Source organism: Somniosus microcephalus, chromosome 24 (assembly GCF_052327205.1).
Source record: "Somniosus microcephalus isolate GS21.2 chromosome 24, FLI_Smic_1.0, whole genome shotgun sequence".
Classification (NCBI taxonomy): domain Eukaryota; kingdom Metazoa; phylum Chordata; class Chondrichthyes; order Squaliformes; family Somniosidae; genus Somniosus; species Somniosus microcephalus.
The window spans coordinates 57,212,132-57,236,789 of NC_141010.1; the positions used below are offsets into that span (position 1 = coordinate 57,212,132).

General features: G+C 47.6%; 1 protein-coding gene across 2 annotated transcripts in view; it reads left to right on the top strand.

The window, feature by feature from the left end:
• The window catches only part of ace (angiotensin I converting enzyme (peptidyl-dipeptidase A) 1), a 432,315-nt gene that overhangs the window by 136,132 nt on the left and 271,525 nt on the right, over window positions 1–24,658 (top strand). For both annotated transcript variants that reach the window (XM_085966629.1, XM_085966628.1), the window contains exons 9-14: window positions 2,344–2,488; window positions 2,602–2,700; window positions 14,659–14,781; window positions 15,663–15,874; window positions 18,967–19,103; window positions 20,678–20,836. In XM_085966629.1, coding sequence (XP_085822755.1) covers window positions 2,344–2,488; window positions 2,602–2,700; window positions 14,659–14,781; window positions 15,663–15,874; window positions 18,967–19,103; window positions 20,678–20,836 — 875 coding nt within the window. The remainder of the gene's footprint in view (window positions 1–2,343; window positions 2,489–2,601; window positions 2,701–14,658; window positions 14,782–15,662; window positions 15,875–18,966; window positions 19,104–20,677; window positions 20,837–24,658) is intronic.

Genomic DNA, 24,658 nt, shown 5'->3' on the forward strand with positions numbered 1-24,658 from the left:
TGGTGAACCTGTGGAATTCTCTACCACAGAAGGCAGTGGAGGCTAGTTCATTAAATATATTCAAGAAGGAGTTAGATATATTTCTTAAGGCTAAAGGGATCAAGGGGTATGGGGAGAAAGCAGGGACAGGGTACTGAATTTGGATGATCAGCCATGATCTCATTAAATGGCGGAGCAGGCTCGAGGGGCCGAATGGCCTACTCCTGCTCCTATCTTCTATGTTTCTATGTTTCTATGACCTCAAAACTGTGCCACTCTTCACTTCCCTCAGTCTTCCCTCCCTCCTCCAGTCTGTGGCTCAGTGGGCAGCACTCTCGCCTCTGAGTCAGAATGTTGTGGGTTCAAGTCCCACTCCAGAGACTTCAGTACAAAGTCCAAGGCTGACACTCTAGTGCAGTGCTGAGTGAGTGCTGCACTGGCGGAGGTGCCGTCTTTCGGATGAGACGTTGAACAGTCTGGCCTCTCAGGTGGATGTAAACGAAACCATAGCACTATTCAAAGACCAGGGGAGTTCTCCCCGGTGTCCTGGCCAATAATTATCCCTCAACCAACATCATTAAAACAGATTATCTGGTCATTATCACAATTGCTGTTTGTGGGAACTTGCTGAGCGCAAAATGGCTGCTATGTTTCCTACATTACAACAGTGACTACACTTCAAAAGTACTTCATTGGCTGTAAAGCACTTTGGGACATCCTGAGATTGTGAAAGGTGCTATAGAAATACAAGTCAATCGGCTTTTAAACCCCAAACCTGGTGTCAGCCAGTCACTATTTCTTGATTTTTCCCGTCCCCAGTCTCCGTGTCTCCTCTCCTGGAAGTGTTGGCTCTTGCTGGGGGGACAGTTTCATGGCTGATCTCCCTCAGCTCACCAAGTGACCACTCTTCCCGGTGTACTGGCAGTGAGCGAGTGTTGACAGGCTATTGCAACACTGCCAAACCGTGTTGTGTCTGCACACATGCACGCTCCCAAAAGGAGTGGCCGAATAGTGACCAGGGCAGTGACCCCGGCTGAATTTCCCAAGGGTGCAGAGGGTAACTGAATCGCTCGTACCCGGCTGCAATCTGCTAACTCAGCATAGGCCAGGGACGGAAACGGAGGCCTTCCACATGTTTCTACCACTCACCCAATGGGCAATTAGAGGAGCGACTTACTGGAACTCTACTTCTTGGGAGTAAATGAGAAAATGTTCCGTCCATTGGAATTATGTGTAGCGGGGATGAATGGGCGGCGTCTGTTCCTAATGCAGTCAAGCATCTCTCTTAGCGGGTGACCATGATGGTACCTGGGAAAGGCCCACCAACTGTCCTCTCACCGCCTCCTCACCAAAGAAATGATTTAGGCGCTGAAGAGAAAATGTGAAGTTGCAGAAAATAAACCTCGTGGGTTATTAAAACCGAGCAGGCTTGGTGAAGGGGCCATCTTTGTATAAAGTGTAGCAGCTGCGACTCCCTGTGAGCAAGGTTGACGTCGAATTCCGCCTGGTGTTTCAACGGAGTTGTTGACAACAACAACTTGTACTTATATAGCATCTTTATTGTGGTAAAAACGACCCAAGACACTCCCCAGGAACGTTATCAGACAAAAATTGACACCGAGCCACATAAAGAGATATTAGAACAGGTGGGGTCAAGGAGGTTGGTTTTAAAAGGCATCTTAAAGGAGAGGAGAGAGATAGAGGGGTGGAGAGGTTCAGGGAGGGAATTCCAGAGCTTGGGGCCCCAGGCAGCTGAAGGCGGAGCGATTAAAATCGGGGATGCACAAGAGGCCAGAATTAGAGGAGCGCAGAGATCGCAGGGGGTTGTGGGGCTGGAGGAGGTTACAGAGATAGGGAGGGGACGAGACCATGGAGGGATTTGAAAACAAGGATGAGAATTTTTAAATTGAAACGTTGCTTAACCGGGAGCCAGAGTAGGTCAGTGAGCACAGGGGTGAATGGGACTTGGTGCGAATTAAGAAATGGGCAGCAGATTTTTGGATGAGCTTAAGTTTACTAAAATAGCAGAGGTACAGGCATGTTGTGTTCAGATGATAACACAAGACCCAATTTTTCAAGTCTTTCTTTGCATTTGTATTTCCTCATACCGGGCAGCCGCCTAGTGAATCTACATTGTACCCTCTCTAAAGCCTCAATATCGCTCCAATAGTGTGAAGCCCAATATGGTACATGGCCATCTGGGTGAGGTTCTGGAGAGCTGGTGGTGCCTGTGGGAATATAACCCAGTGAGAGTCAGCGTCTTCAGGAAAGGAAAGAAAATTGGGGGAGTTAAAAACCTTAGAAGGGGAAGTAAGAGCACTCAACTTCTATTTTACTCAATCCAATCGCTTTATTTTCTGACAGAAACTGACATTAACTACCTCCTGAAAATGGCGTTGGAAAAAATTGCCTTCCTCCCGTTTGGATATCTGATTGACCAGTGGCGCTGGGGAGTGTTCAGTGGGCGGATTTCTCCAGAGAGCTATAACTATGAATGGTGGTATCTGAGGTAAAGCAACAAACCCGGCACCGAGTGGTCCATGGCGAGAGGTTGATCTGAATTGGGGCTCATTGTTGGGTTTGCATCAGGTTTCAGCGTGTGTCTGTTCTTGCACCTTCCAGGACAAAGTACCAAGGGATCTGCCCACCGGTTTCTAGAGATGAAACGCACTTTGACCCTGGTGCCAAGTACCACATCCCGGCAAACACACCTTACATCAGGTAAAGTTGACCAAAGGAATAGAACTTCAGAGCGAGATCCTTCGATCGCCCAGTTGCTAAAGGCATGTGCTCCAGAGACATAGAGGGTCAACTTCTGCAGCAGTTTTCCCGCTTGCTTACGATGCTTTTTTCTGGGGTTTCCGCGACTCTTCCGCTAAAGTTACGATAGATGAACTGGTGAATTCCCGTGGAAATTATCCCCCCCCCCATCCCCCCGGCTCACTCCCTCGACCAATGTCACCATAGAATCTTAGAATGTTACAGCACAGAAGGAGACCATTCGGCCTATCGTGCCTGTGCCGGCTCTTTGGTAGAGCTATCCAATTTTTCACCTACAAGTATTTATCTAATTCCCTTTTGAAAGTTACCATTGAATCTGCTTCCACCGCCCTTTCAGGCGGTGCATTCCAGATCACAACAATTCGCTGAGTAAAATAATTTCTCCTCATCTCTCCTCTGGTTCTTTTGGCAATTATCTTAAATCTGTGTCCCCTGGTTACCAGCCCTCCTGCCACTGGAAACAGTTTCCCCCTGTCTACGCTATCAAAATCCCTCATAATTTTAAACTCCTTTATTAAATCTCCCCTTAACCTTCTCTGCTCTAAGGAGAACAACCTCAGATTCTCCAGTATCTCCAAAAACTGAACTCCCTCATCCCTGGTACCATTCTAGTAAATCTCCGCTGCACCCTCTCTGAAGCCTAGTCGCCCTTCCTAAAGTGTGGTGCCCAGAATTGGACACAATACTCCAGCTGAGAGAAGTGGTAAGTGTAACTGTGGTGTATGTGCCTTTAAGAGCCCCTGTGTACTGTAATGCCGGTAGTGGCCACTCGGACTATATCAGCCTGTATAGTGTCTTGTATCTTTTAGTTCACCTCCAGACTTTGTTCAGTAAACACCTGTTAAACCAACTCCTGCATTCCGTGTCTCCATTAACACACGGACACAACAGTGGCGACGAATTGGAAACGGACTTACCTGCAATTCGGCAGCACCTCAAGGAGATCGATTCCTCAGACGAAAGTCGAAGAAAAACAAGAAAGGAAAAAATAAAAAAAACTGTGGTTTCACCAGCTAGCCGAGCTGGTGGCAGGTACTGCAATAATCCTTCCTGGGCGGCGGGCTGGGGCTCCATCGGCTGGCTCTGCAGCGGGGCCGAGCAGCGAAGGCGGAGGCAAACGGAGACAGAGGGTGGAGCACTCGGGAGACGGCCGGCGCTGCAAAGCAGGTCGGTGTTCAGACCAAGCAGAGGGAGGGAAAAGCCCCAGAGAGTCCGGCGGGAACGAGTCTTCACCTATTAAAAATACCTATGTAAATAAAAACCGCGGAGAACAGCATTGCCAGAAGCGGCAGCGGCGGGAAAGTGCGGGAGGCGCCATTTTTTTTCTGCGGGGAAGAAAGGAAAGCGCGGGAGGCGCCATTTTTTTTTCAGGATGCCTAAGACTGGCAATATTACTGATTTCGACAGCGATATAGAGGATTGGACCACATATGTGGAAAGAGTAGAGGTATATTGCACAGCGAATGAAATAGAGGATGATAAAAAGGCATCGGTACTTCTAAATCTAATGGGCGCAAGGACATACAGGCTGTTATGAAACTTAATCACTCCAGCCAAACCGATGGACAAGAATTTTAAGGAGATTGTTGATACCCTACACTGCCAATTCGGGGCAGGGCTGGCAGATTCTCTACAAGACAAATTCGTCTGCGGTCTCCTAAGTGAAGGAACACAAAAAAGGCTACGTTCTGAGCAAGATTTGACACTGGACAAGGCTTTCAGTGTAGCTGTATCATACAAAGCAGCAAGAGGAGCTGCAGAGATACAGCAAAAGCCACAGGACTGCGGCACCCATGAAATGACACGGGGTTTCGAGAGATGTTATCGCTGCGGCAGATCCACCCATTACCAGAGGGACTGCTGGTTCAAGGACAAAGCATGCAGGCAATGCAGAAAGATGGGACACATTACACGTGTATGCCGATCTGGAAACAAAAAATCCACTGACAGAAAAAAAATCAATATGGAAAAGTACAGAAAGGTACAAATGATGACGGACAGTAGCTCCAAAGAACAGAAGAGCGATAGCGACTCCGGAAACAAGAGACTAAGCTGTCTCAAATTACATAATGTAATTGCCAAAGAAGATTACCAGACCATTTGGGTTACCCTCACGATAGCGGGGTCCCCAGTTAAAATGGAGCTAGATACAGGATCAGCTGTGACCGTCATAAGTCGACGGGATTACGAGCAGCTATTTCCGCATATACCTTTGAAAGACACATCCATTATCTTAAAGACATATACGGGGCAGAAAGTATACCCCAGAGGGAAAATAAGGGTGCCTGTTGTATACAACGGCAAGGAAATACAGAAGTTGTATTTATACGTTCTGCAAGATGGTGGTCCACCGCTGTTGGGACGTGAATGGATCAGGAAGATACGTTTAGACTGGCACTCCATTCAAGCACTGACGGTGACCAGTGACAAAAAAAATGATGATGACGTCAAACCTGAACGATTAAAAGACATCTTGGCCAACGCCAAAGAAGTGTTTCAACAGGAACTAGGGACCTTGAAAGGCGTCACCGCCTCAATAAAAGTGGAAGATGCGGCAATTCCCAAGTTTTTTAAGGCAAGGCCGGTGCCATACGCAATTCGTCCAGCAGTCGAGGCAGAGCTGGAGAATTTGGAAAAGGCAGGCGTGTTATCCAAGATAGATTGGAGCGAGTGGGCAACACCCATCGTCCCGGTCATGAAGAAAACGTTGAATAATGATAAACCTGAAGAACAGAGAAAAATTCGCATCTGTGGGGACTTCAAGGTGACTGTAAACCCGGTCCTTCACACGGTACAGTATCCTCTTCCGAGGATAGAAGATATTTTCACCTCACTATCCGGAGGGAAACGTTTCACCAAAATTGACTTGGCACAGGCATATCTACAGATGGAGGTTGAGGAGGCCTCTAAAAAGTATCTCACGATAAACACACACAAAGGCCTGTACCAGTACAATCGACTGGTTTTCGGAGTAGCATCAGCTTCAGCTATCTGGCAAAGGGCTATGGAGCAAGTCCTGCAAGGGATTCCGGGGACTCAATGCTACCGAGACGACATCCTTGTAACAGGAGAAAATGACAATGAGCACCTTGCCAATTTGGAGCAGGTGCTCACTAGGCTGAGAGAACGGGGCCGACGAACAAATCGCCCCAAGTGCGAATTTTTCCAGAAACAAATATCATATTGTGGCTACATAATTAACGAAGAAGGGTTGCATAAGTCACCTGAAAAAATTGAAGCGGTCATAAAAGCCCCAGCACCTGAAAATGTCTCACAATTAAGGTCGTTCCTGGGATTGATAAATTACTATCATAAATTTTTACCGAACTTGTCAACTGTTCTGCACCCTCTTAATGAACTGCTACAAACGGGAGTAATTTGGAAATGGAGCGAAGACTGTAAACGTGCCTTCCATAAATGTAAAGGCTTGATCACGTCCAAGGAAGTTTTGGCTCATTACAACCCATCACTGCCAATCAGACTGGCGTGCGATGCATCCCCTTACGGCGTAGGAGCGGTATTATCGCATAGATTCCCTGATGGCTCGGAGCGGCCGATAGCTTTTGCGTCACGCTCATTGAACTCAGCTGAGCGTAACTATGCCCAGATCGACAGGGAAGCACTCAGCCTGGTATGGGGAGTGAAGAAATTCAACCATTACCTACACGGACAAAAATTTACCTTGTTGACTGACCATCAACCCCTCGTCTCCATATTCAACCCTAAAAAGGGCGTTCCCATTATGACAGCGCAAAGGCTACAGAGGTGGTCCCTTTTCCTAGGGGCACACCAATATAACATAGAATACAAAGGATCAAAACAGCATGGAAATGCTGACGGTTTATCGCGTCTACCATTGCCAACGGTAGAAGAGGCACCTACAGTGGACCCAGTGGAAATGTTCCACTCAACCATAGTGGAATGTCTACCAGTAACAAATTCTACCATTGAAAAGGAAACGAGAAATGACCCGACTCTCTCACGAGTCTACGATTTAACGGTGAAGGGATGGCCAGCACATGGCGAACCACTGTTGCCAGCATTCTCGCAAAGAAGAGAACAGCTGTCAGTATGCCGAGGAACCTTGATGTGTGGATCCAGAGTGGTGATTCCACCCAAACTCCAGGATAAAGTGCTAAAGGAGCTTCACGAGGGGCATCTGGGTGGAGTGAAAATGAAGAACCTAGCCAGAGCGTTTGTATGGTGGCCAGGTATCGATGGAGACATCGAAGAAATGACCAAGGGTCCTTCACACGGTACAGTATCCTCTTCCTCTGTCTAGGATGCCAGAAGGTCCAAAACGCCCCACCACAAGCCCCTCTACAACCATGGGAGTGGCCCTCATCTCCATGGCAAAGGGTACACATCGACTTTGCTGGTCCATTTATGGACTCAATGTTCTTAATCGCGGTTGATGCACACTCCAAGTGGCCGGAGGTAATAAAGATGTCCTCCACCGCCACGGAAAAAACCATCACAGTATTAAGGACCATATTTGCCAGGAATGGGCTGCCTGAACAGATCTGTTCTGATAATGGACCACAATTTGTGTCCGAAGAATTCAGGAAGTTCTTAAAAAAACAATGGGGTTAAGCACTACACGTCCGCCCCATACCATCCCGCCACCAATGGATTGGCTGAAAGGTTTGTCCAGACCTTCAAGAAGGCCATAAAGGCCATGGGTAATGAAGACATAAATCTACAGCATAAGGTAGATAACTTCTTGTTTGCATACAGGAATGCAACACATGTGGTTACAAACCAAACTCCCGCCATGATGTTTTTCAATAGAAGACTAAGATGCCGGCTGGATTTGATCAAGCCAAACATCAGAAGGGACGTTGAGAACCGGCAATTTCAAGGCATGAATGAAAGGCCAACTAGAACCTTCCAGATAGGTCAACAAGTTTTGGCCCGGGACTACCGTACCGAGAAATGGCAGCCTGGAACTATTTGCACACGACTAGGACCGCTGATGTATACCGTGGACATTGGAGAAAGCATAATAAGGCGCCATGCTGACCAGATCATAGAGTCATCCGAAAAGGGACAACCTACACCACCACTCTGTACGCCTAATGATGAAGCAGAGATACCCATAGTATCTGTGGTGTATGTAATCTGTTCCACCTTAAGAGAACTTAAGCCTGTTCCACCTTAAGAGATGTACTACTTTCTCTGGCTGCTGTATACATAATACCGGTGGTGACCACCGGTATATAAGTACTGTGTAGTGATATTGTATTTAGTATAGTCCTAACCTCCAACTAGTAAAGACCTGTTGAACTTTATTCTTGTAGTCTGTGTCAGTAATTAATCTTAATACAACTGGAACACACAGACTTAACAGTGGCGACGAGTCCGATTCTTACCCTGCGGCAGTTTATATCCACGGCGGCTTCGTCCACAGAACGGGCGTCGAAGAGAGGCATCCACCCTCATCACCCTGCTGGAAGACACGTTGCGCGGCAGAACTCGAAGCCTCCATCAGCGGCAGTCAGCTATCTTCTTTCTACCTCGGTGGTGGGTAAGCCGGTCAGCGACGCGAGCAGAAAGTCGGCCGCGTTGGCTGTACAGACGGGGGAGGAAGACGGAGGAATAAGGGCGGTGAGATCGATCGCGACCGGAGATAAGGGCCGGGCCGCATTCGGGCCGAAAGGCGCAGCGCGGGGACATCGATCGCGGCTGGTGATAAGGGCCGGGCCGCTTTCGGGCCAAAAAGGCGCAGCGTCTGGGGCGACTGAAGGCGTGAGAGCCGCGGTGAAGGCGAACGCAGCCGGTGCTAATAACCGGGCTGCAAGAAGGGCTGCGAGGCGCGACATCGGGGAAGCGCGAATGCCCGAGGGAGCCACGGTGAAGCGGAGACAGCGTCGGGGGAGTTACTAACCGCTGGGAAAGGGGAGCAGCAGCGGCACGCCAAACACCATTGCAGCCAGTGGGTGAAGACCGCCAAGCGCGGGAAAACCACCATTTTGGAGGCGGAGGACGAAGACAAGAGCGGGAAGCCGCCATCTTGGGATAAAATAAATTGCAACGATGCCTAAACATGGGAACATTAATACCTTTGATAGCAACATCGAAGATTGGGCCATGTATGTAGAACGCATACAAAATTATTGTAAAGCAAATAAAATCCCAGATGCAGAGAAAGCACTAACTTTATTAAACTTAATGGGTGCGAAGACATACGGGCAATTGAAACACCTTTTATCACCAGATGAACCGGCGGATAAGACGTTCGAGGAGATTGTTACTGTCCTGAAAAATCATCTAAACCCCACGCCGCTGATACAAGCGGAACGATTTAAATTTTACAGCAGAAGGCAGCTGAAGGATGAAAGCAATGCTGAATATTTAATGGAATTGCGTAAGCTAGCAAAGTACTGTCAGTTTGGAACGGGACTAACAGACGCGCTAAGAGATAAATTTGTGTGTGGTTTATTAAAAGAAGATACACAAAAGCGACTGCTCGAGGAGAATGAGCTGACGCTTGAGAAAGCGGTCACTATGGCAGCAGCATACAAAGCCGCAGCGAGAGGCACGGCAGTAATGCAGCTACGGTCACCAGAACTCAGTACAAATAAATTGGGTTTGAGTACTGTAAAATGTTATCGTTGTGGAAAGACAACACACGATCAGAACCAGTGTTGGTTTAAAAACCAAGAATGCAGAACGTGTGGCAGGCTTGGCCACATAGCTAAAGTATGCCGGTCAGGAAAGAAGACCAGCAACAAAAAGTCACCGCAAGGAAAATACATAAAGGTGCACAAGGTGACAAAGACCAGTTCGAACGAACAGAAGTCAGATTCAGACTCTAGCAGTAATGAACTGGGTAGCTTAAGAGTACACAACGTTGGTAAGGATGCAGATCTCCAGACAATTTGGGTCACTCTTCAGATAGCAGGAGTCCAAGTAAAGATGGAATTGGACACTGGATTGGCATTGACGGTCATGAATAAGAAAGATTACAAAAGGTTATTCCAACATATTCCCCTACGGGATACGGAGATTATATTGAAAACATACACGGGGCAAAGAGTGTACCCCATCGGAAAGATAGAGGTAAAAGTGGTCCACAAGGGCGAAGAAAGCCAAGTAATGGACTTATATGTGCTACCTGAAGGAGGTCCACCACTACTGGGACGGGAGTGGATTAGGAAAATGAATATGGACTGGCACTCCTTAAAAGCACTAACGGTAGATTCCGGGGAAACAGATGTCAAACCTAAACGATTGTCCAAAATATTGGATGATGCTAAAGAGGTGTTCCAGCAAGGACTGGGAACACTGAAAGGAATTACGGCAAACATCAAGATTGATGAACATGCACAACCAAAATTTTTCAAAGCCAGACCGGTACCCTATGCAATACGACCTACTGTAGAAGCAGAACTGGAAGCGCTAGAACGTTCAGGGGTACTGTCTAAGGTAGATTGGAGTGAGTGGGCTACGCCCATTGTTCCCGTTATGAAACGTCCTTCGAGCAACAAGCCAGGAGAACCAGGGAAGGTTCGCATCTGTGGAGATTTCAAGATCACCGTTAATCCGGTGCTTCACACGGTGCAGTATCCGCTTCCGCGGATTGAGGATATTTTTGCTTCGTTGTCTGGTGGGAAACACTTCACCAAGATAGACCTGGCGCAGGCGTACTTGCAGATGGAGGTTGAAGAAGAGTCACGCCAGTACCTCACGATCAACACGCATAGAGGTTTGTACCGGTATAATAGGCTGGTTTTTGGAGTGGCATCGGCTCCGGCAATTTGGCAGAGGGCCATGGAGCAGGTATTACAGGGAATTCCAGGCACACAATGTTACCTGGACGATATTCTGATTACAGGTGATGGTGATGAAGAACACCTCGCAAACTTGGAACTGGTGCTCAACAGACTGAAAGAGTATGGACTTCGAGTTAATCGGCAGAAATGTGAGTTCTTTCAGAAGCGGATCTCGTACTGTGGTCATGTCATTGACCGGGAGGGGCTTCATAAGTCTCCTGACAAGATAGAGGCAGTTGTAAAGGCTCCCGCTCCGGATAATGTCTCTCAGTTGAGGTCGTTTCTGGGATTGATTAACTATTACCATAAGTTTCTACCGAATCTATCCACGGTACTGCACCCGCTGAACGCTCTTTTACAGAAGGGGGTACCATGGGAATGGAGCGAAAACTGTAAGAAGGCATTTCGCAAAAGCAAAGAATTGATCACCTCAGAGGAAGTGTTGGCTCACTTCAACCCGACACTGCCTATTCGGTTGGCTTGTGATGCTTCTCCATATGGTATTGGGGCAGTACTCTCACACAAGTTGCCAAATGGCATGGAAAGGCCAGTCGCGTTTGCATCCAGATCATTGACCTCCGCTGAGCGCAACTATGCGCAGATCGATAGGGAGGCTCTCAGCCTTGTATGGGGAGTGAAGAAGTTTAATCATTACCTGCAGGGCCAAAAATTCACACTTCTGACAGACCATCAGCCGTTGGTATCCATTTTTAACCCTAAGAAGGGTGTTTCGGTGATGACAGCACAGCGACTCCAGAGATGGTCCCTTTTCCTAGGGGCACATCAATATCAAATAGAATTCAAAGGTACAAAGCAGCATGGCAATGCTGATGGGCTGTCGCGCCTGCCACTACCTGAAGCAGAAGAGACGACGAAAGTTGACCCTGTTGAGTTATTTCATTCGACCATCATCGAGTGTTTACCAGTCACCAATGCAAGTATTGAAAGAGAAACCAGGAACGACCCGACACTGTCCCGAGTTTACGAGGTGACAGTGAAGGGATGGCCAACACATGGTGATCCTCTGTTACCGGCATTCTCGGCAAGGCGAGACCAGCTGTCCGTCTGCCATGGTACTTTGATGTACGGGACAAGAGTGATTATTCCTCCCAAGTTACGGGAAAGAGTTCTAAAGGAACTGCATGAAGGCCATCTGGGGGGAGTTAAGATGAAAAGTCTTGCTAGGGCTTATGTATGGTGGCCGGGCATTGACCAACAGATAGAGGAGTTGACAAAACGCTGCGCTGGGTGCCAAAAAGTGCAAAATGCACCTCCGATCGCACCGCTACACCCATGGGAATGGCCTTCAGCCCCATGGCAACGCGTACATATTGACTTTGCTGGTCCATTCATGGGCTCCATGTTCCTAATTGCGGTGGACGCACATTCCAAATGGCCAGAAGTGATCAAGATGAATACCACTACTTCAGAAAAGACAATTGCGGTGTTAAGAACAATATTCGCAAGGAACGGATTGCCAGAACAGATATGTTCGGACAACGGACCACAGTTCGTGTCGGAAGAATTCCAAAAATTCTTAAAGAAGAATGGGGTGAAACATTATACCTCTGCCCCATATCATCCGGCGACAAACGGGTTGGCCGAGAGATTTGTCCAAACATTCAAAAAGGCAATAAAGGCCATGAACGATGATCAGATTCCGTTACAACACAAGGTGGACAATTTCCTAATGGCATATCGAAACGCCGCTCATGCAGTGACTAACCAAAGTCCTGCCATGATGTTTTATAACAGGAGGTTGCGGTCCAGGTTGGGCTTGTTAAAACCAAATGTGCGGAGGGAAGTGGAAAACAAACAGTTCCGGCATATTAATAACAAGTCCACTCGAAGTTTCGACGTAGGACAACCAGTGTTGGCAAGGGGCTATGGAAACGAAAAATGGCAGTCCGGAACAATTCGGGCCAGACAAGGACCTCTGATGTACGCAGTAGATATTGGTAACAATGTGATAAGGCGTCATGCGGATCAACTGGTAGAATCAAGAGCAAGGGTCGAACCCATGGTTGCGACAGAGACAACTGTGGAAGACGTTAATGAACCTGAAGCATCTACCTCGGCAGGGACTGTACCTGATGATGACGTCCAATACATAGGAAACCAACAAGAAGAGTCACCTCAGCAACAAGAATCAGAGACCACTGAAAGGCGTTATCCAAACCGAATCAGAAGGCCTCCTGAGAGACTGAACCTTTGAACTGTTTATACCTGAAGTTATATATGTATATATGTTATTATGTTATGTTAAATGGGGATATGACTGTTAAGCTAAAAAGGGAGGATTGTGGTGTATGTAACCTGTTCCACCTTAAGGGAACTTAAGCCTGTTCCACCTTAAGAGATGTACTACTTTCTCTGGCTGCTGTATACGTAATACCGGTGGTGACCACCGGTATATAAGTACTGTGTAGTGATATTGTATTTAGTATAGTCCTAACCTCCAACTAGTAAAGACCTGTTGAACTTTATTCTTGTAGTCTGTGTCAGTAATTAATCTTAATACAACTGGAACACACAGACTTAACAGTATCTACCTCCGATCCGGTAATACTGGAACCAGATGAACCCGACACTGGCATTCAAGCCGAATCGACCTTGCCAAAAGAACCTACTACACCACCGAAAACTACTACACCACCGAGGCGTTATCCGGACCGAGTCAGGAAGCCTCCAGAGAGACTGACTTATAATTGATTAACTGCAGCAAATGTGTAGATTATTGTTCTTGTACGCATGTTAATAACAATTATTTAAAATGTTATGTACTGGTTGTCTAAAAGGGGAGGAATTGTGGTGTATGTGCCTTTAAGAGCCCCTGTGTACTGTAATGCCGGTAGTGGCCACTCGGGCTATATAAGCCTGTATAGTATCTTGTATCTTTTAGTTCACCTCCAGACTTTGTTCAGTAAACACCTGTTAAACCAACTCCTGCATTCCGTGTCTCCATTAACACACAGACACAACAGTAACATGCTTGGGAGGAACAGGCGACAAACACAGACTAACTGCTCACTTGTCTCACCACAGTTTGTGGGGCCTTGCTGTGCACAAAATGGCTGTCACGTTTGCCTGCACTGACTATTCTACAAAGTAACTGATTGGATGTGAAACACCTTTGGGATATTTCTGAAATGTGATAAGGTTTTAGATAAATGCAAGGCTTTTTCTTTCATGCGAAGTTGGTTGATATCAGGCATGACAGTTATATGGATATAAGAAGTGGCCTCAGCACCCTGCACTGGGGTTGGGGGCTCAACAGCCCTGGTTCCTGCTCCTGGAATGTGCACATGTGTGTGGGCCATCGGGTGAGAAGAGGGTTGGGGTCAACTGTGATGCCCTCCCCAAGAGAATAGCCCCAAGCACTCAATGTTCAGGCCCGGACAAGAAACATTTGTCCCTTGTGTGAGGCAGCGGAGAGCAGGCGGTGCCCATAGAACTGATCCCCAATGTGAATCAACATGGAGAGGGCTTGAGAAAACCGGGGAGGCAGGAGCAAAGAAACATCAAAGAGTGTCTACGAATCATAAGACACTTAGCTTTCTTCAAGCTTTCAGTTTTTGGTGCCAGATCTCAGGAAGGATATCTTGGCCTTGGAGGGGAGCAGCACAGATTCACCAGAATGATACGGGGGCTAAAAGGGTTGCATGATCAGGACAGGTTGAATAGACTTGGTTTGCATTCCCTTGAGTTTAGAAGATTGAGGGGTGATCTAATTGAAGTGCTTAAGATGATTAAAGGATTTGATAGAGTAGATACAGAGAAACTATTTCCTCTGGTGGCAGAGTCCAGAAGCAGGGGGCACGATCTTAAAAATAGAGCCAGGGCCGTTCAGGAGTGAACTCAGGAGCATTTATTGACACAGAGGGTAGTGGAAATCTGGAACTCTCTCTGCCAAAAGGGTGTCGACGCTGAAGGTCAGTTGACATTTTCAAGACTGAGATTTTTATTGGGTAAGGGTATCGAGGGATATGGAGTAAAGGCGGGTAAATGGAGTTGAGATACAGAACAGCCACGATCTAACTGAATGGAGGGCAGGCTCGAGGGGCTGAATGGCCTCCTCCTGTTCCTATGTTCCTAAGAAAACAATTTCCTCTCATTTTTACAGGTACTTTGCAAGTTTTATTCTGCAGTTCCAGTTCCACAAAGCTCTGTGCAATGTTTCAGGACATACAGGACCTCTGCATACATGTGACATCTACCAATCAGCTGCAGCTGGTACAAAACTCAGGTAGGTTCTCCGAGTGTTCACCCCTGTCAGAAATAAACAATGGGGAAACGATGACACCTCACTAAGGAGTAAGGCACCACACGCAGGGGCCGATAATGTAATGGCGGGCACCTTGTACTATGGGGTGTGGAGGCCTGAGGCCTGAAGCCTGTGGCCTTTGATGTGGCTCAATGTGGCCGCACACAATGGGCACAAAGCTCATTGAGATCCCAAATCGCATTCAAATTCAGGGCCCGGATGCCTGAGAAAGACAGGAAGGCCCACTTAGAAAATGTTAAATTATGAACTACGGTGACCGTCTCCCAGTTATAGGACCTCCCTTCATTTTTTACCTCCCCTTTCTTCCTCGGCCTTCAGCCGCCGCTTCCTGCTGAGGTACTGAGGACCTCACCACTTTAACCAAAATGTTCAAAACGGCAGTCAGCCAGCAGCCCGTTGACAGGCTGCTCATGCCCATCATTCAGGCCCCAGACCCCTTCTAGCTCTCTGAACGGCTGGAATTTTTTTAACTTATAAACCAATTTCGCGTTAGCGTGGGCGATCAATTGCAGAGTGCGCCAGGAACCTAGCGGTTAGCCGTGCCAGCAACCCAACCCCAGCACTGCAATAGTGGCCACAGAACAACGGCAATAATGCCGACTGGCATCTGGAAAATAAACGGGTGAGTAGTTGGGAGGAATAGTGAACCGCCATGGTTCTGGTTTGGGACAATCAGGTAGAATTCAATATAAACCTGCAGACAGAGGCCTGAAAATCCAGGATCGAACTACGCTGGATCGAACCAGCCAGGTACCTCTGGCACTATCTACCGAACATTGTATGACAGGCCTGTGCAATCCTGTATAATGATGCATAAATGCTTCCGATGGTCTCTCTTTCAGTGAAGCACTAAAAGCTGGGTCCTCTGAAGCTTGGCAGGACATCCTTCGGGAGGTGACGGGCAGCGGGGAAATGAATGCTGCGGCCCTGCTTGAGTATTTCAAACCCGTCACCGATTGGCTGAAGGAGCAGAACATGCAAAACAAGGAAGAGCTGGGGTGGCCTGACTTTGAATGGCGCCCACCGGTCCCTGATGGATACCCAAATGGCATTGGTAAGTGCCAATTAAATTGGGCTGAAGGGCAGGTGTCAGAAATGGCTGGGAGGTCAGAGTGCACTTACCTCAGACATGGAGTCAAGGTTGTACCAGCAACCAATCAGCTTGATTCAATCAAATCCAACAATCTGATTGGCTATGCCTTGCCTTTCTGGTAAGTCTTGGGCTTTATTTGAAGAAAAATATTTACAATAAAAATCTACAGACTGTTTCCCAGACCTCCATTGTGGCTAGTGATGTAATCAGTGTAAATACACATGTACAAGCACTTGCTCAGCCAGTGCTCTAGATGGCTCTGTACTCAGACTCAATGAGACTAAAGTAATATTTTGGGATACAGTATCTCAGTAATTTGAGACATGTCGTGTGGCGAGTGTAGCGAGCTCGGGAGGAAGAAGTGACTTTGGACCTATGGTTCCCAATGCCCTCCATCACTGGGGGTTTTCCTTGCCTCGTGTCTGGGTCTGTTGTAGACTAATGAACGAGATTAATTGCTGTGATTAGTCAACAAGTCCATTATCCAGGATGGTAGAAGGCGAAGTAGATGGACCTGGGTCTTCTTTCGTCTAGCAGTTCCTTGTTGTACTAAATTGGCTGCCGTGTTTCATAGAAACATAGGAGTAGGCCATTCGGCCCTTCGAGCCTTCTCCACCATTCAACATGATCATGGCTGATCCTCTATCTTAGCAGTGACTACACTTCAAAAGTATTTGATTGGCTGTAAAGCACTTTGGGGTGCCCTGAGGCCGTGAAAGGCGCTATATAAATGCGAATTCTTTCTATTCTTTATGTTCCTACGAGTAACATTGACCCTCACAACACGGGTGATAAACTGGCGAGCACATTGCCCGCCTGTTGTAGAATCATCAGTGGATATAAAATCCAGCGGGTTCTATAGTGGGCGGGCGATGTGCTCTCCAGTTTATCACACGCGGCGAGGTGGGGGGGTTGTGAAGGCGTAAGCTAGCTGCTGCCTCCTAGCAACCCACCATGCCGCAGACTGGATCGGCGTGATTCATTCCCGACATCACGCTTATATTTTAAAAACTGAATTCTAGGGAAACAAAAGTAGAACAGAAACAGGGCTGATTTTAACTTTCGGCGGTGGCGGAATACAAATGATAGCGGAGTGGCCGCCCCTTGTACACCACAACTGACTTTCCTTTCCCTTTAAGTCAACTGAAAAAAAGAACAAAAGAAAGAACTTACTGATGTAAGAAAACTCACTGAGCACTTGATTTGAGTATAAAACAAGGCTTTAATCAACTGTTTCACAACCGTGAGATTCTAGTTACATCACTAGTTCCTGGTTACACAATGTCCTGGGCAAGCTGGGCCCACGCCCGAGTATTTATACTCCTTGGACGGCGCCGCCAGCTGGCCGCCCAGTGTTATTTCATGAGTCATTTCTTCATGAACGATAAGATTCATGACACTTACATTTCTATAGCGCCTTTCACCACCTCAGGACGTCCCAAAGTGCTTTACAGCCAATGAAGTACTTTGTGAAGTGTAGCCACTGTTGTAATATAGGAAACTCAACAGCCAATCTGCACACAGCAAGCTCCCACAAACAGCAATGAGATCATGATGTGATAAATCAGTTTTTTAGTGGTGTTGGCCGAAGAACAAATATTGGCCAGGACACCAGGGAGAACTCCTCTGCTCTTCTTCGAAATAGTGCCATGGAAACGCTTTTGTTCCTCACCTGCTCCTGTGGCTCCGGCCTCCTCTGGAGTGCTCCCCGCCCGACTGGGAGCCAAGCCTATCAGTCAGGCTGGTTTACAGGCGGGGATCTGTTAAAAAAAGGACACACGGTATGGAGTTAAAACTCCGCGGCATGTGGGGAAACCCGGACGTCTTAGTTTAGTTGACTGAAACTCTGCCCCCCTGCTCGGAAAACCCACCCCTGTCAATATTGGGGCCGATGTGTTCAAGTCTCTGGAGTGGGAGTTGAACCCATGATCCTCCTGACTTAGAAAGAAAGAAAGACTTTTTTGACTTAGAGGCAAGAGTGCTGCCAACTGAGCCACAGCTACCAACGTAAAACCAAACTCGGGCGGACTATAGAACAGGTGGGCGATCCTCAAGTGAGTTACTTAAAGCTTCCGATCTTCCACTTTTACTTCAACTCAGGAGAGTCCAAACGGCCCCTCTTTCGGTTACATGCGGCCTCCGAAGCAGGGGCAGCTCAGTCCAATTTCTGCCCATTTGCCGGTTTGTGCTTGTTGAATTGTGTGGGTTTGGAAACGACTGTTCTTAGCGCTGTTGCCACATTGGCGGATGAATCTGTTGGTATCAGCAACTCGGGGAGTATTGTAAGTTAATGGGAACATGGATTTAAACATCATGGCACTGATCATGTGGCGCCGGTGCAGTACCGATAACGACGGTACTGCACCAGTACCACATGATCAGTGCCGGTAACGACGCCCCTTATGTACCCGATTCCCACAATTCTCCGATATTCGAGGCAATGTCTCGGGTGCACATATCTGTCAAATCAACCCATTGCTGTCCTGGGTGGTCAAACACAGACCGGGATTACCCAAAGTGTGCCCACCTTGACTTGTATGTAGCCACGGCGTATCTCCAGTCACCCCTGCGCTTGCTGACCTACACTGGCTCCCGGTTCAGCAACGCCTCCAATTTAAAATTCTCATCCTTTTGTTCAAATCCCTCCAGGGCCTCGCCCCTCCCTATCTCTGTAACCTTCTCCAATCTTACAACCCTCTGAGATCTCTGCGCTCCTCCAATTCTGGCCTCTTGCGCATCCCCAATTTTAATCGCTCCACCATTGGCGGCCGTGCCTTCAGCTGCCTGGGCCCTAAGCTCTGGAATTCCCTCCCTAAACCTCTCCACTTCTCTACCTCTCTCTCCTCCTTTAAGACACTGCTTAAAACCTAGCTCTTTGACCAAGCTTTTGGTCACCTGCCCTAATTTATTCTTATGTGGATCGGTGTCAAATTTTGTTGCTAACACTCCTGTGAAGCGCCTTGGGACGTTTTACTATGTCAGAGGTGCTATATAAATGCAAGTTGTTGTTGCTGTCATCCCATGACTTTAATTTGTTGTTTGGCTTCTTGCAGACAAAATCACCGATGAAAAAGTAGCGAAGAGCTTTATAGATGAATACAACATGGTCACAGAGAAGGTGTGGTTCGACTACACAGAGGCCTCATGGACATACAATACCAACATCACCAAACATAACAACCAGGTCATGGTATGTTCGTCCAGGATGAAGTTACATTTGGACTCGGGCTATATTAGCCGAGGTTGAAGGCAGTGATACTCTTGTTTATTTTGCTAGGAAGGCTGACCATTTCTTTGCCCAATTATGTCATAATTCAGTGGAGACAATTCAAATTCAGAGTTTGAATCCACAAGGTACAGAGTAGAAAATGTGTAAAAGCACAACTTGAGTTCTCTGGGGATTAAACCGAATCTGATGAGGCCCTGCCAATGGACATTAGGCCTCTGATGACAACAAACCACCATTAGCAGGGGCTGACCGATTGACAATAATCCACCATTAGCAGGGGCCGACCGATTGACAACAGACCACCAATGACTTATCCTTGCCACTGTACAATAGACCATCAATGGCAAAGTCTTGCCAAGGGATTTTAGACTACCATTGACTAGTCCCTGTTGATGTACAAGAGGCCTTCGTTGATGAAGACCTGGTACTAGATGGTAGAGTACCACTGACAAACCCTGTCAACAGACAATAGATCACCACATATCAATCACAAATTAATTGTATGTGCATGTGTGTCTCTGAAGGGCAATTTTAACCTAACCCGCCCATCAGGAAAACTAATGAGATCAGGTGGAACGCTAGATTTACACATCGCCCTGTTTTACTCTCCATTCAAGTCATTGAAAGAAAGACTTGCATTTATAGAGCGCCTTTCACGACCACCGGACGATCCAAAGTGCTTTACAGCAAATGAAGCACTGTTTTGAAGTGTTGTAATGTAGGAAACGCAGCAGCCAATTTGCACACAGCAAGCTCCCACAAACAGCACTGTGATAATGGCCAGATAATCTGTTTTAGTGATGTTGATTGAGGGATAAATATTGGCCCAGGACACCGGGGAGAACTCCCCTGCTCTTCTTCAAAATAGTACCCTGGGATCTTTTACGTCCACCTGAGGGAACAGACAGGGCCTCGGTTTAACATCTCATCTGAAAGACAGCACCTCTGATAGTGCAGCACTCCCTCAGCACTGCCCTGGAGTATCAGCCTGGATTTATGTGCTACCAGTCCCTGGAGTGGGACTTGAACCCACAACCTTCTGACTCAGAGGCAAGTGTGCTACCCACTGAGCAACAGCTGACATTGAGAGAAATATTGGGGCGTGAAACTGGATGTTCCACTAGAAAAACGGGGTGTTCCACCAGATCCCGCGGATTTGCTGCCCGGAGATTTAGGTTAAAATTATCCCCTCTCTGTGTGTGAGTGTGAACGAATGTGTTTCAGCAGCAATGAATGTGTGTGTGTGTGTGTGTGCATTTTATGCATGAGTGTCTGCATATGTGCATGTTCTGCATGAGTGAGCATGTGTGTCTGTGAGTGTCTGAGTGAGTATGAGTGCACGTGACAGTGTGCAAGTGTCTCAGTGGTGTCTGTGTGTGTACGTGAGTGTGCATGTGTCTGCACAAGTGCATGGACTGGATTGGGTATATGTATGTGTGAATGAGTGCGCGTGCACAAGTGTGCACGTACAAAAATACTTGTGTGTCTCTGTGTCACAGCTGGAAAATGCCTCATGACTTCTTTTCTTTAAATAGCTGGAAAAGAGCCTAAAGATGTCCAACCACTCGCTGGTGTACGGCCTGAAAGCTCGGACATTCGACTACACGGACTTTCAAAACCAAGAAACCAAACGCATCCTGAGCAAACTGAGTGACATTGAACGTGCGGCACTTCCTGAGGTGGAAGTGAAGGAGGTCAGTATGGTTCCCATTATTATGTTGCTACAGAAACGTGCCTATTGTTATATAGCTAAAGATAGGGGTTGCAATGCATTAGGTGCATCCATTTTTTGACATAAACTTTGCCTGTGTTGGTACGGAGCAAGAGGAATAATCAGAGAAACCTGTCAACAAATCCAGACCAGCTTACAGAGACAGACTGCAGGATAGGACAACTGGCAGCACAGACTGTCGCTATCTTGGTGCTAATTCACCACTGAAACAGATAGTGGTTGTGCAAGTGGATTGTCTGTAAATGTTTAAAACTCGTGGATCTCCCGTGGTGTTGCAGGGTGAGTTGGACTTTATGCTGTTGCAAGGGGGTGGTGCCGGGATATTGAAGGACTGAATATCTCCAATAAAAAGAATTTCGAAATAAGTTTGTAAGAGATCTGCTCAGAGACCGCAGAGTGGGGACAATTTTATCCCTACTCGCTCAGCAGAAACCTGGCGGGCGGCCGGTTAAAATCACCCCAGCTCTTACCTGTCTGAAAGCCGCCACGATCACAACATCTGCAATTTTAACCTGCTCTCCTGAGCAGGCAGCAAGGACAGAAGCCCGGAGCCGACAGGGTCCTTCTTCACATAGGCATGTTGCGGCCCGATGACATCATTGAGACCCGACTGTAATTTTAACTCAGGCCTGAGCGGGGAACCCACCTGGAGTTAAAATTGGGGTCGATTTTGTGATGAATTCCCAGAAAAATAGAGAGTTTGTTATGCATCAGAGGTCGCTATATAAATGTGTTCCCGCACATACCACAGTTACATAAGTAGATCGCTCCATGTTTCACATGGGGGTACCTGGACTATCAAATGGGTACAGTCTTTATAGTGCTGGATTTATAATGAGGACCAAGAAATAGAAAGCTTAAGGAAAGGTTAAACTAATTTACATATTTTCCTCTTTACCGAATATCTCCGCTTAGTATCGCAAAAGCTTCTATTTAAATAAACATTTAAAATCAGCAGTTTTACTCTGATCATCCCTTCAAACTTGAATAATCCTTCTAGAACCTGACATTTATATTGCCTGTTTTTTTCCTGCTGGTTACTTTAAGTTCTCTCCCAGATCTACATAAGTGAAAGAAATGCATCTGGTTGTAACCAATGTCCCCAGTAAGCTGCCATCTGTTCTGCGCGGCCTGGTTCTTTTAGTGCGCCGTCCCTTTAAATTTCCGTGCATGCGCGGTACTTACGATGGAGAAGCCATCGGGACCTTTCCCATTGCTGCGCGGCTGCACGACTGCGCAGCTTAGAGGGAGCATTGGCTGTAACCAGTTAGAATACATTGGAACAAAAAGAAAATACCGCAGATGCTGGAAATCTGAAATAAAAACAGAAAATGCTGGAGACACTCAGCAGGTCAGGCAGCATCTGTGGAGGGAGAAACAGAGTTAACGCTTCAGGTCGATGACCTTTCGTCAGAACTGGAAAAAAGCAGGAAATGGAACGGATTTTTAAGCAAGTGTGGGAGCTGGGAAAGGGGGGAGGGGAGGAAAGAACTAAAGGGAAGGCCTGTGATAGGATAGAAGGCAGGAGAGGTTAAGAGACATTTAGAGACATTCAAGGCAAAAGGAGATGGTAATGGGACAGGTTACGAAACAAAGGATGGCTCTCGATGAAGTGTAAATTGCGCTGGCAGAATGAAAGACAGCTGCCCTGCGGGAGAGAAGGAAAAAAACTTGTGGAAAAAATATATATGTGATAGGGGCCGAGGTTATGATCTGAAATTGTTGAACTCTATGTTGAGTCCAGAGGGCTGTAAAGTGCCTAATCGAAAGATGAGGTGCTGTTCCTCGAGCTTACATTAGAAGCTCCTCTCGGGCATGTTGCTCCCTCTGTGCTCCGCAGTGTCAAGGCCCAGTCAATGGAGGAAATTAAACAGAAAGTAAATAAAACTCGGTGAGGCCCACCACCAAGCCACAGGTGTGCAAGCAAGTCGCAGACCCACACCGAGGCATCCCACGTAAATCCGGTCCCGGGGAGGGGAGTCTTCATCGGGCGAAGGGGGTGGGGAGAATCCCGAGGCAAGAGAGGCCCGAGGTTTCTCTGTGGGGCCTGAGGGAGCACTCCTGCCCCTCCCAGCCTACAAGGAAACCTATACAAATTAATAAAAAATTCTCTTGCTGGATTTCTTCTGGCTCTGGGTCTTGTTGCCAGCAGGTTTGGCCTGGGGGCTGGAAGTTATACTGCACCCTCCACGCCCCCCCGCCTCCACCCAGGCCTCAGGTTAAAATGGCAGATCAGGTCCTGATGACGTAATTGGAGCCCAACCTGTATATTTAAGGAGCTTGGGATGGGTGTCCTTTGCCACCTGTGATTTAAAATTGCAGTCAGTCAGATCGAGCCGGGAAAGGAATGCGTAGGAGCCCCCTCCTGCATTTTAACTGCGCCCCCGCCCCCATCCCCCACACACCTGGTTTCAAAGCCTATACTTCTGCTGACCGAAGCGCTCACACAGATGCCGGCAGACTGTCAGATCAGGAAGGATAAGAGGTAAGCCATTTAGGACAGAGATGAGGAGGAATTTTTTCACCCAGAGAGTGGTGAACCTGTGGAATTCTCTCCCACAGAAGGCAGTTGAGGCCAATTCATTAAATATATTCAAGAAGGAGTTAGATATATTTCTTAAGGCTAAAGGGATCAAGGGATATGGGGAGAAAGCACGGCAGGGTAATGAATTTGGATGATCAGCCATGATCTCATTGAATGGCGGAGCAGGCTCGAGGGGCCGAATGGCCTACTCCTGCTCCTATCTTCTATGTTTCTATGTTTCTATGAATATTATACGCATCATGAGGCAGCGTTAGTGAGCTCCGTCACTCGTGAATCTGTGACGCCCTCTCACCCAGTTGCTGCTGGTGAGAGTTACGTTGTACATATAGTGAGAAGGTGGTCACTCTCCACCCTGGAACCTCGACTTGTGCTAAAGACTTTCTGGGGGGAAAATTTTGTGTTCGCCAGCAAAGTTAACGGCCGCTAGTAATGGCCGCAATGCTAACCGAGTGGAATTGGCCTGGGGGGGATGGAGATAGGTGGCGCAGCGCTCACCTTCCGTGCAACGCCGTCCTGGTGGAGAGATCCGGGACAAAGTTCCTGTCCAGGTCTGGCATTGCAGCTTCCCACAGCCAATGGAAGCGAAGCTGTGGAGCTCGCAGGGAATTGTGGGCAATGAAGAGGTCTGAGAATTAAAGGGGCCACGCACACTGAAGCAATACAAAATAAAATGCAGTGAATCAATACATTTTCAGCCCTTTCTGCCTTTTAAGAAATATTCAACATTTAAAAGAAGTTCCAAATGTGACTATTCAGCTCTTAAGACTGAATTACCTTCCTAACCTCAACAAATGGGAAAACTGCCTCAGCCCTAACACAAATGGCTCAGCAAGCCAGGGAAGGGGCAGCCAGCGTCGCACACGCAGCACTCCAGCTTTGTGCAGGGGCTCACCACTGCAACAGTGGCTCTCGACCCACAGGGGCCATGAGGTCCTCCAGAAAGAAGGATGTGGGACCACATCACCGAGGCCGTCACTGCCAGCAGTGTGGCACCCTCCATCTGGCTCCAGTGCCCAAAGAAGCTTCATGACCTTGGACCACTGGTCAAGGTCAGTGAATGCATCTTCAAAAGTCGTCTCCTACCAACTGCACCACTAGCCTCACACACTGCTCAATGCACGACCCCCAATCTCTCACCTACCAACAATCTGCACCAATAATGAGACACAGCTCCCATTCCTAGCCTCACCTCACCCCCTTGGAGGAGACGGTGCAGGCTACTCTTGGCAGGGGCATGGT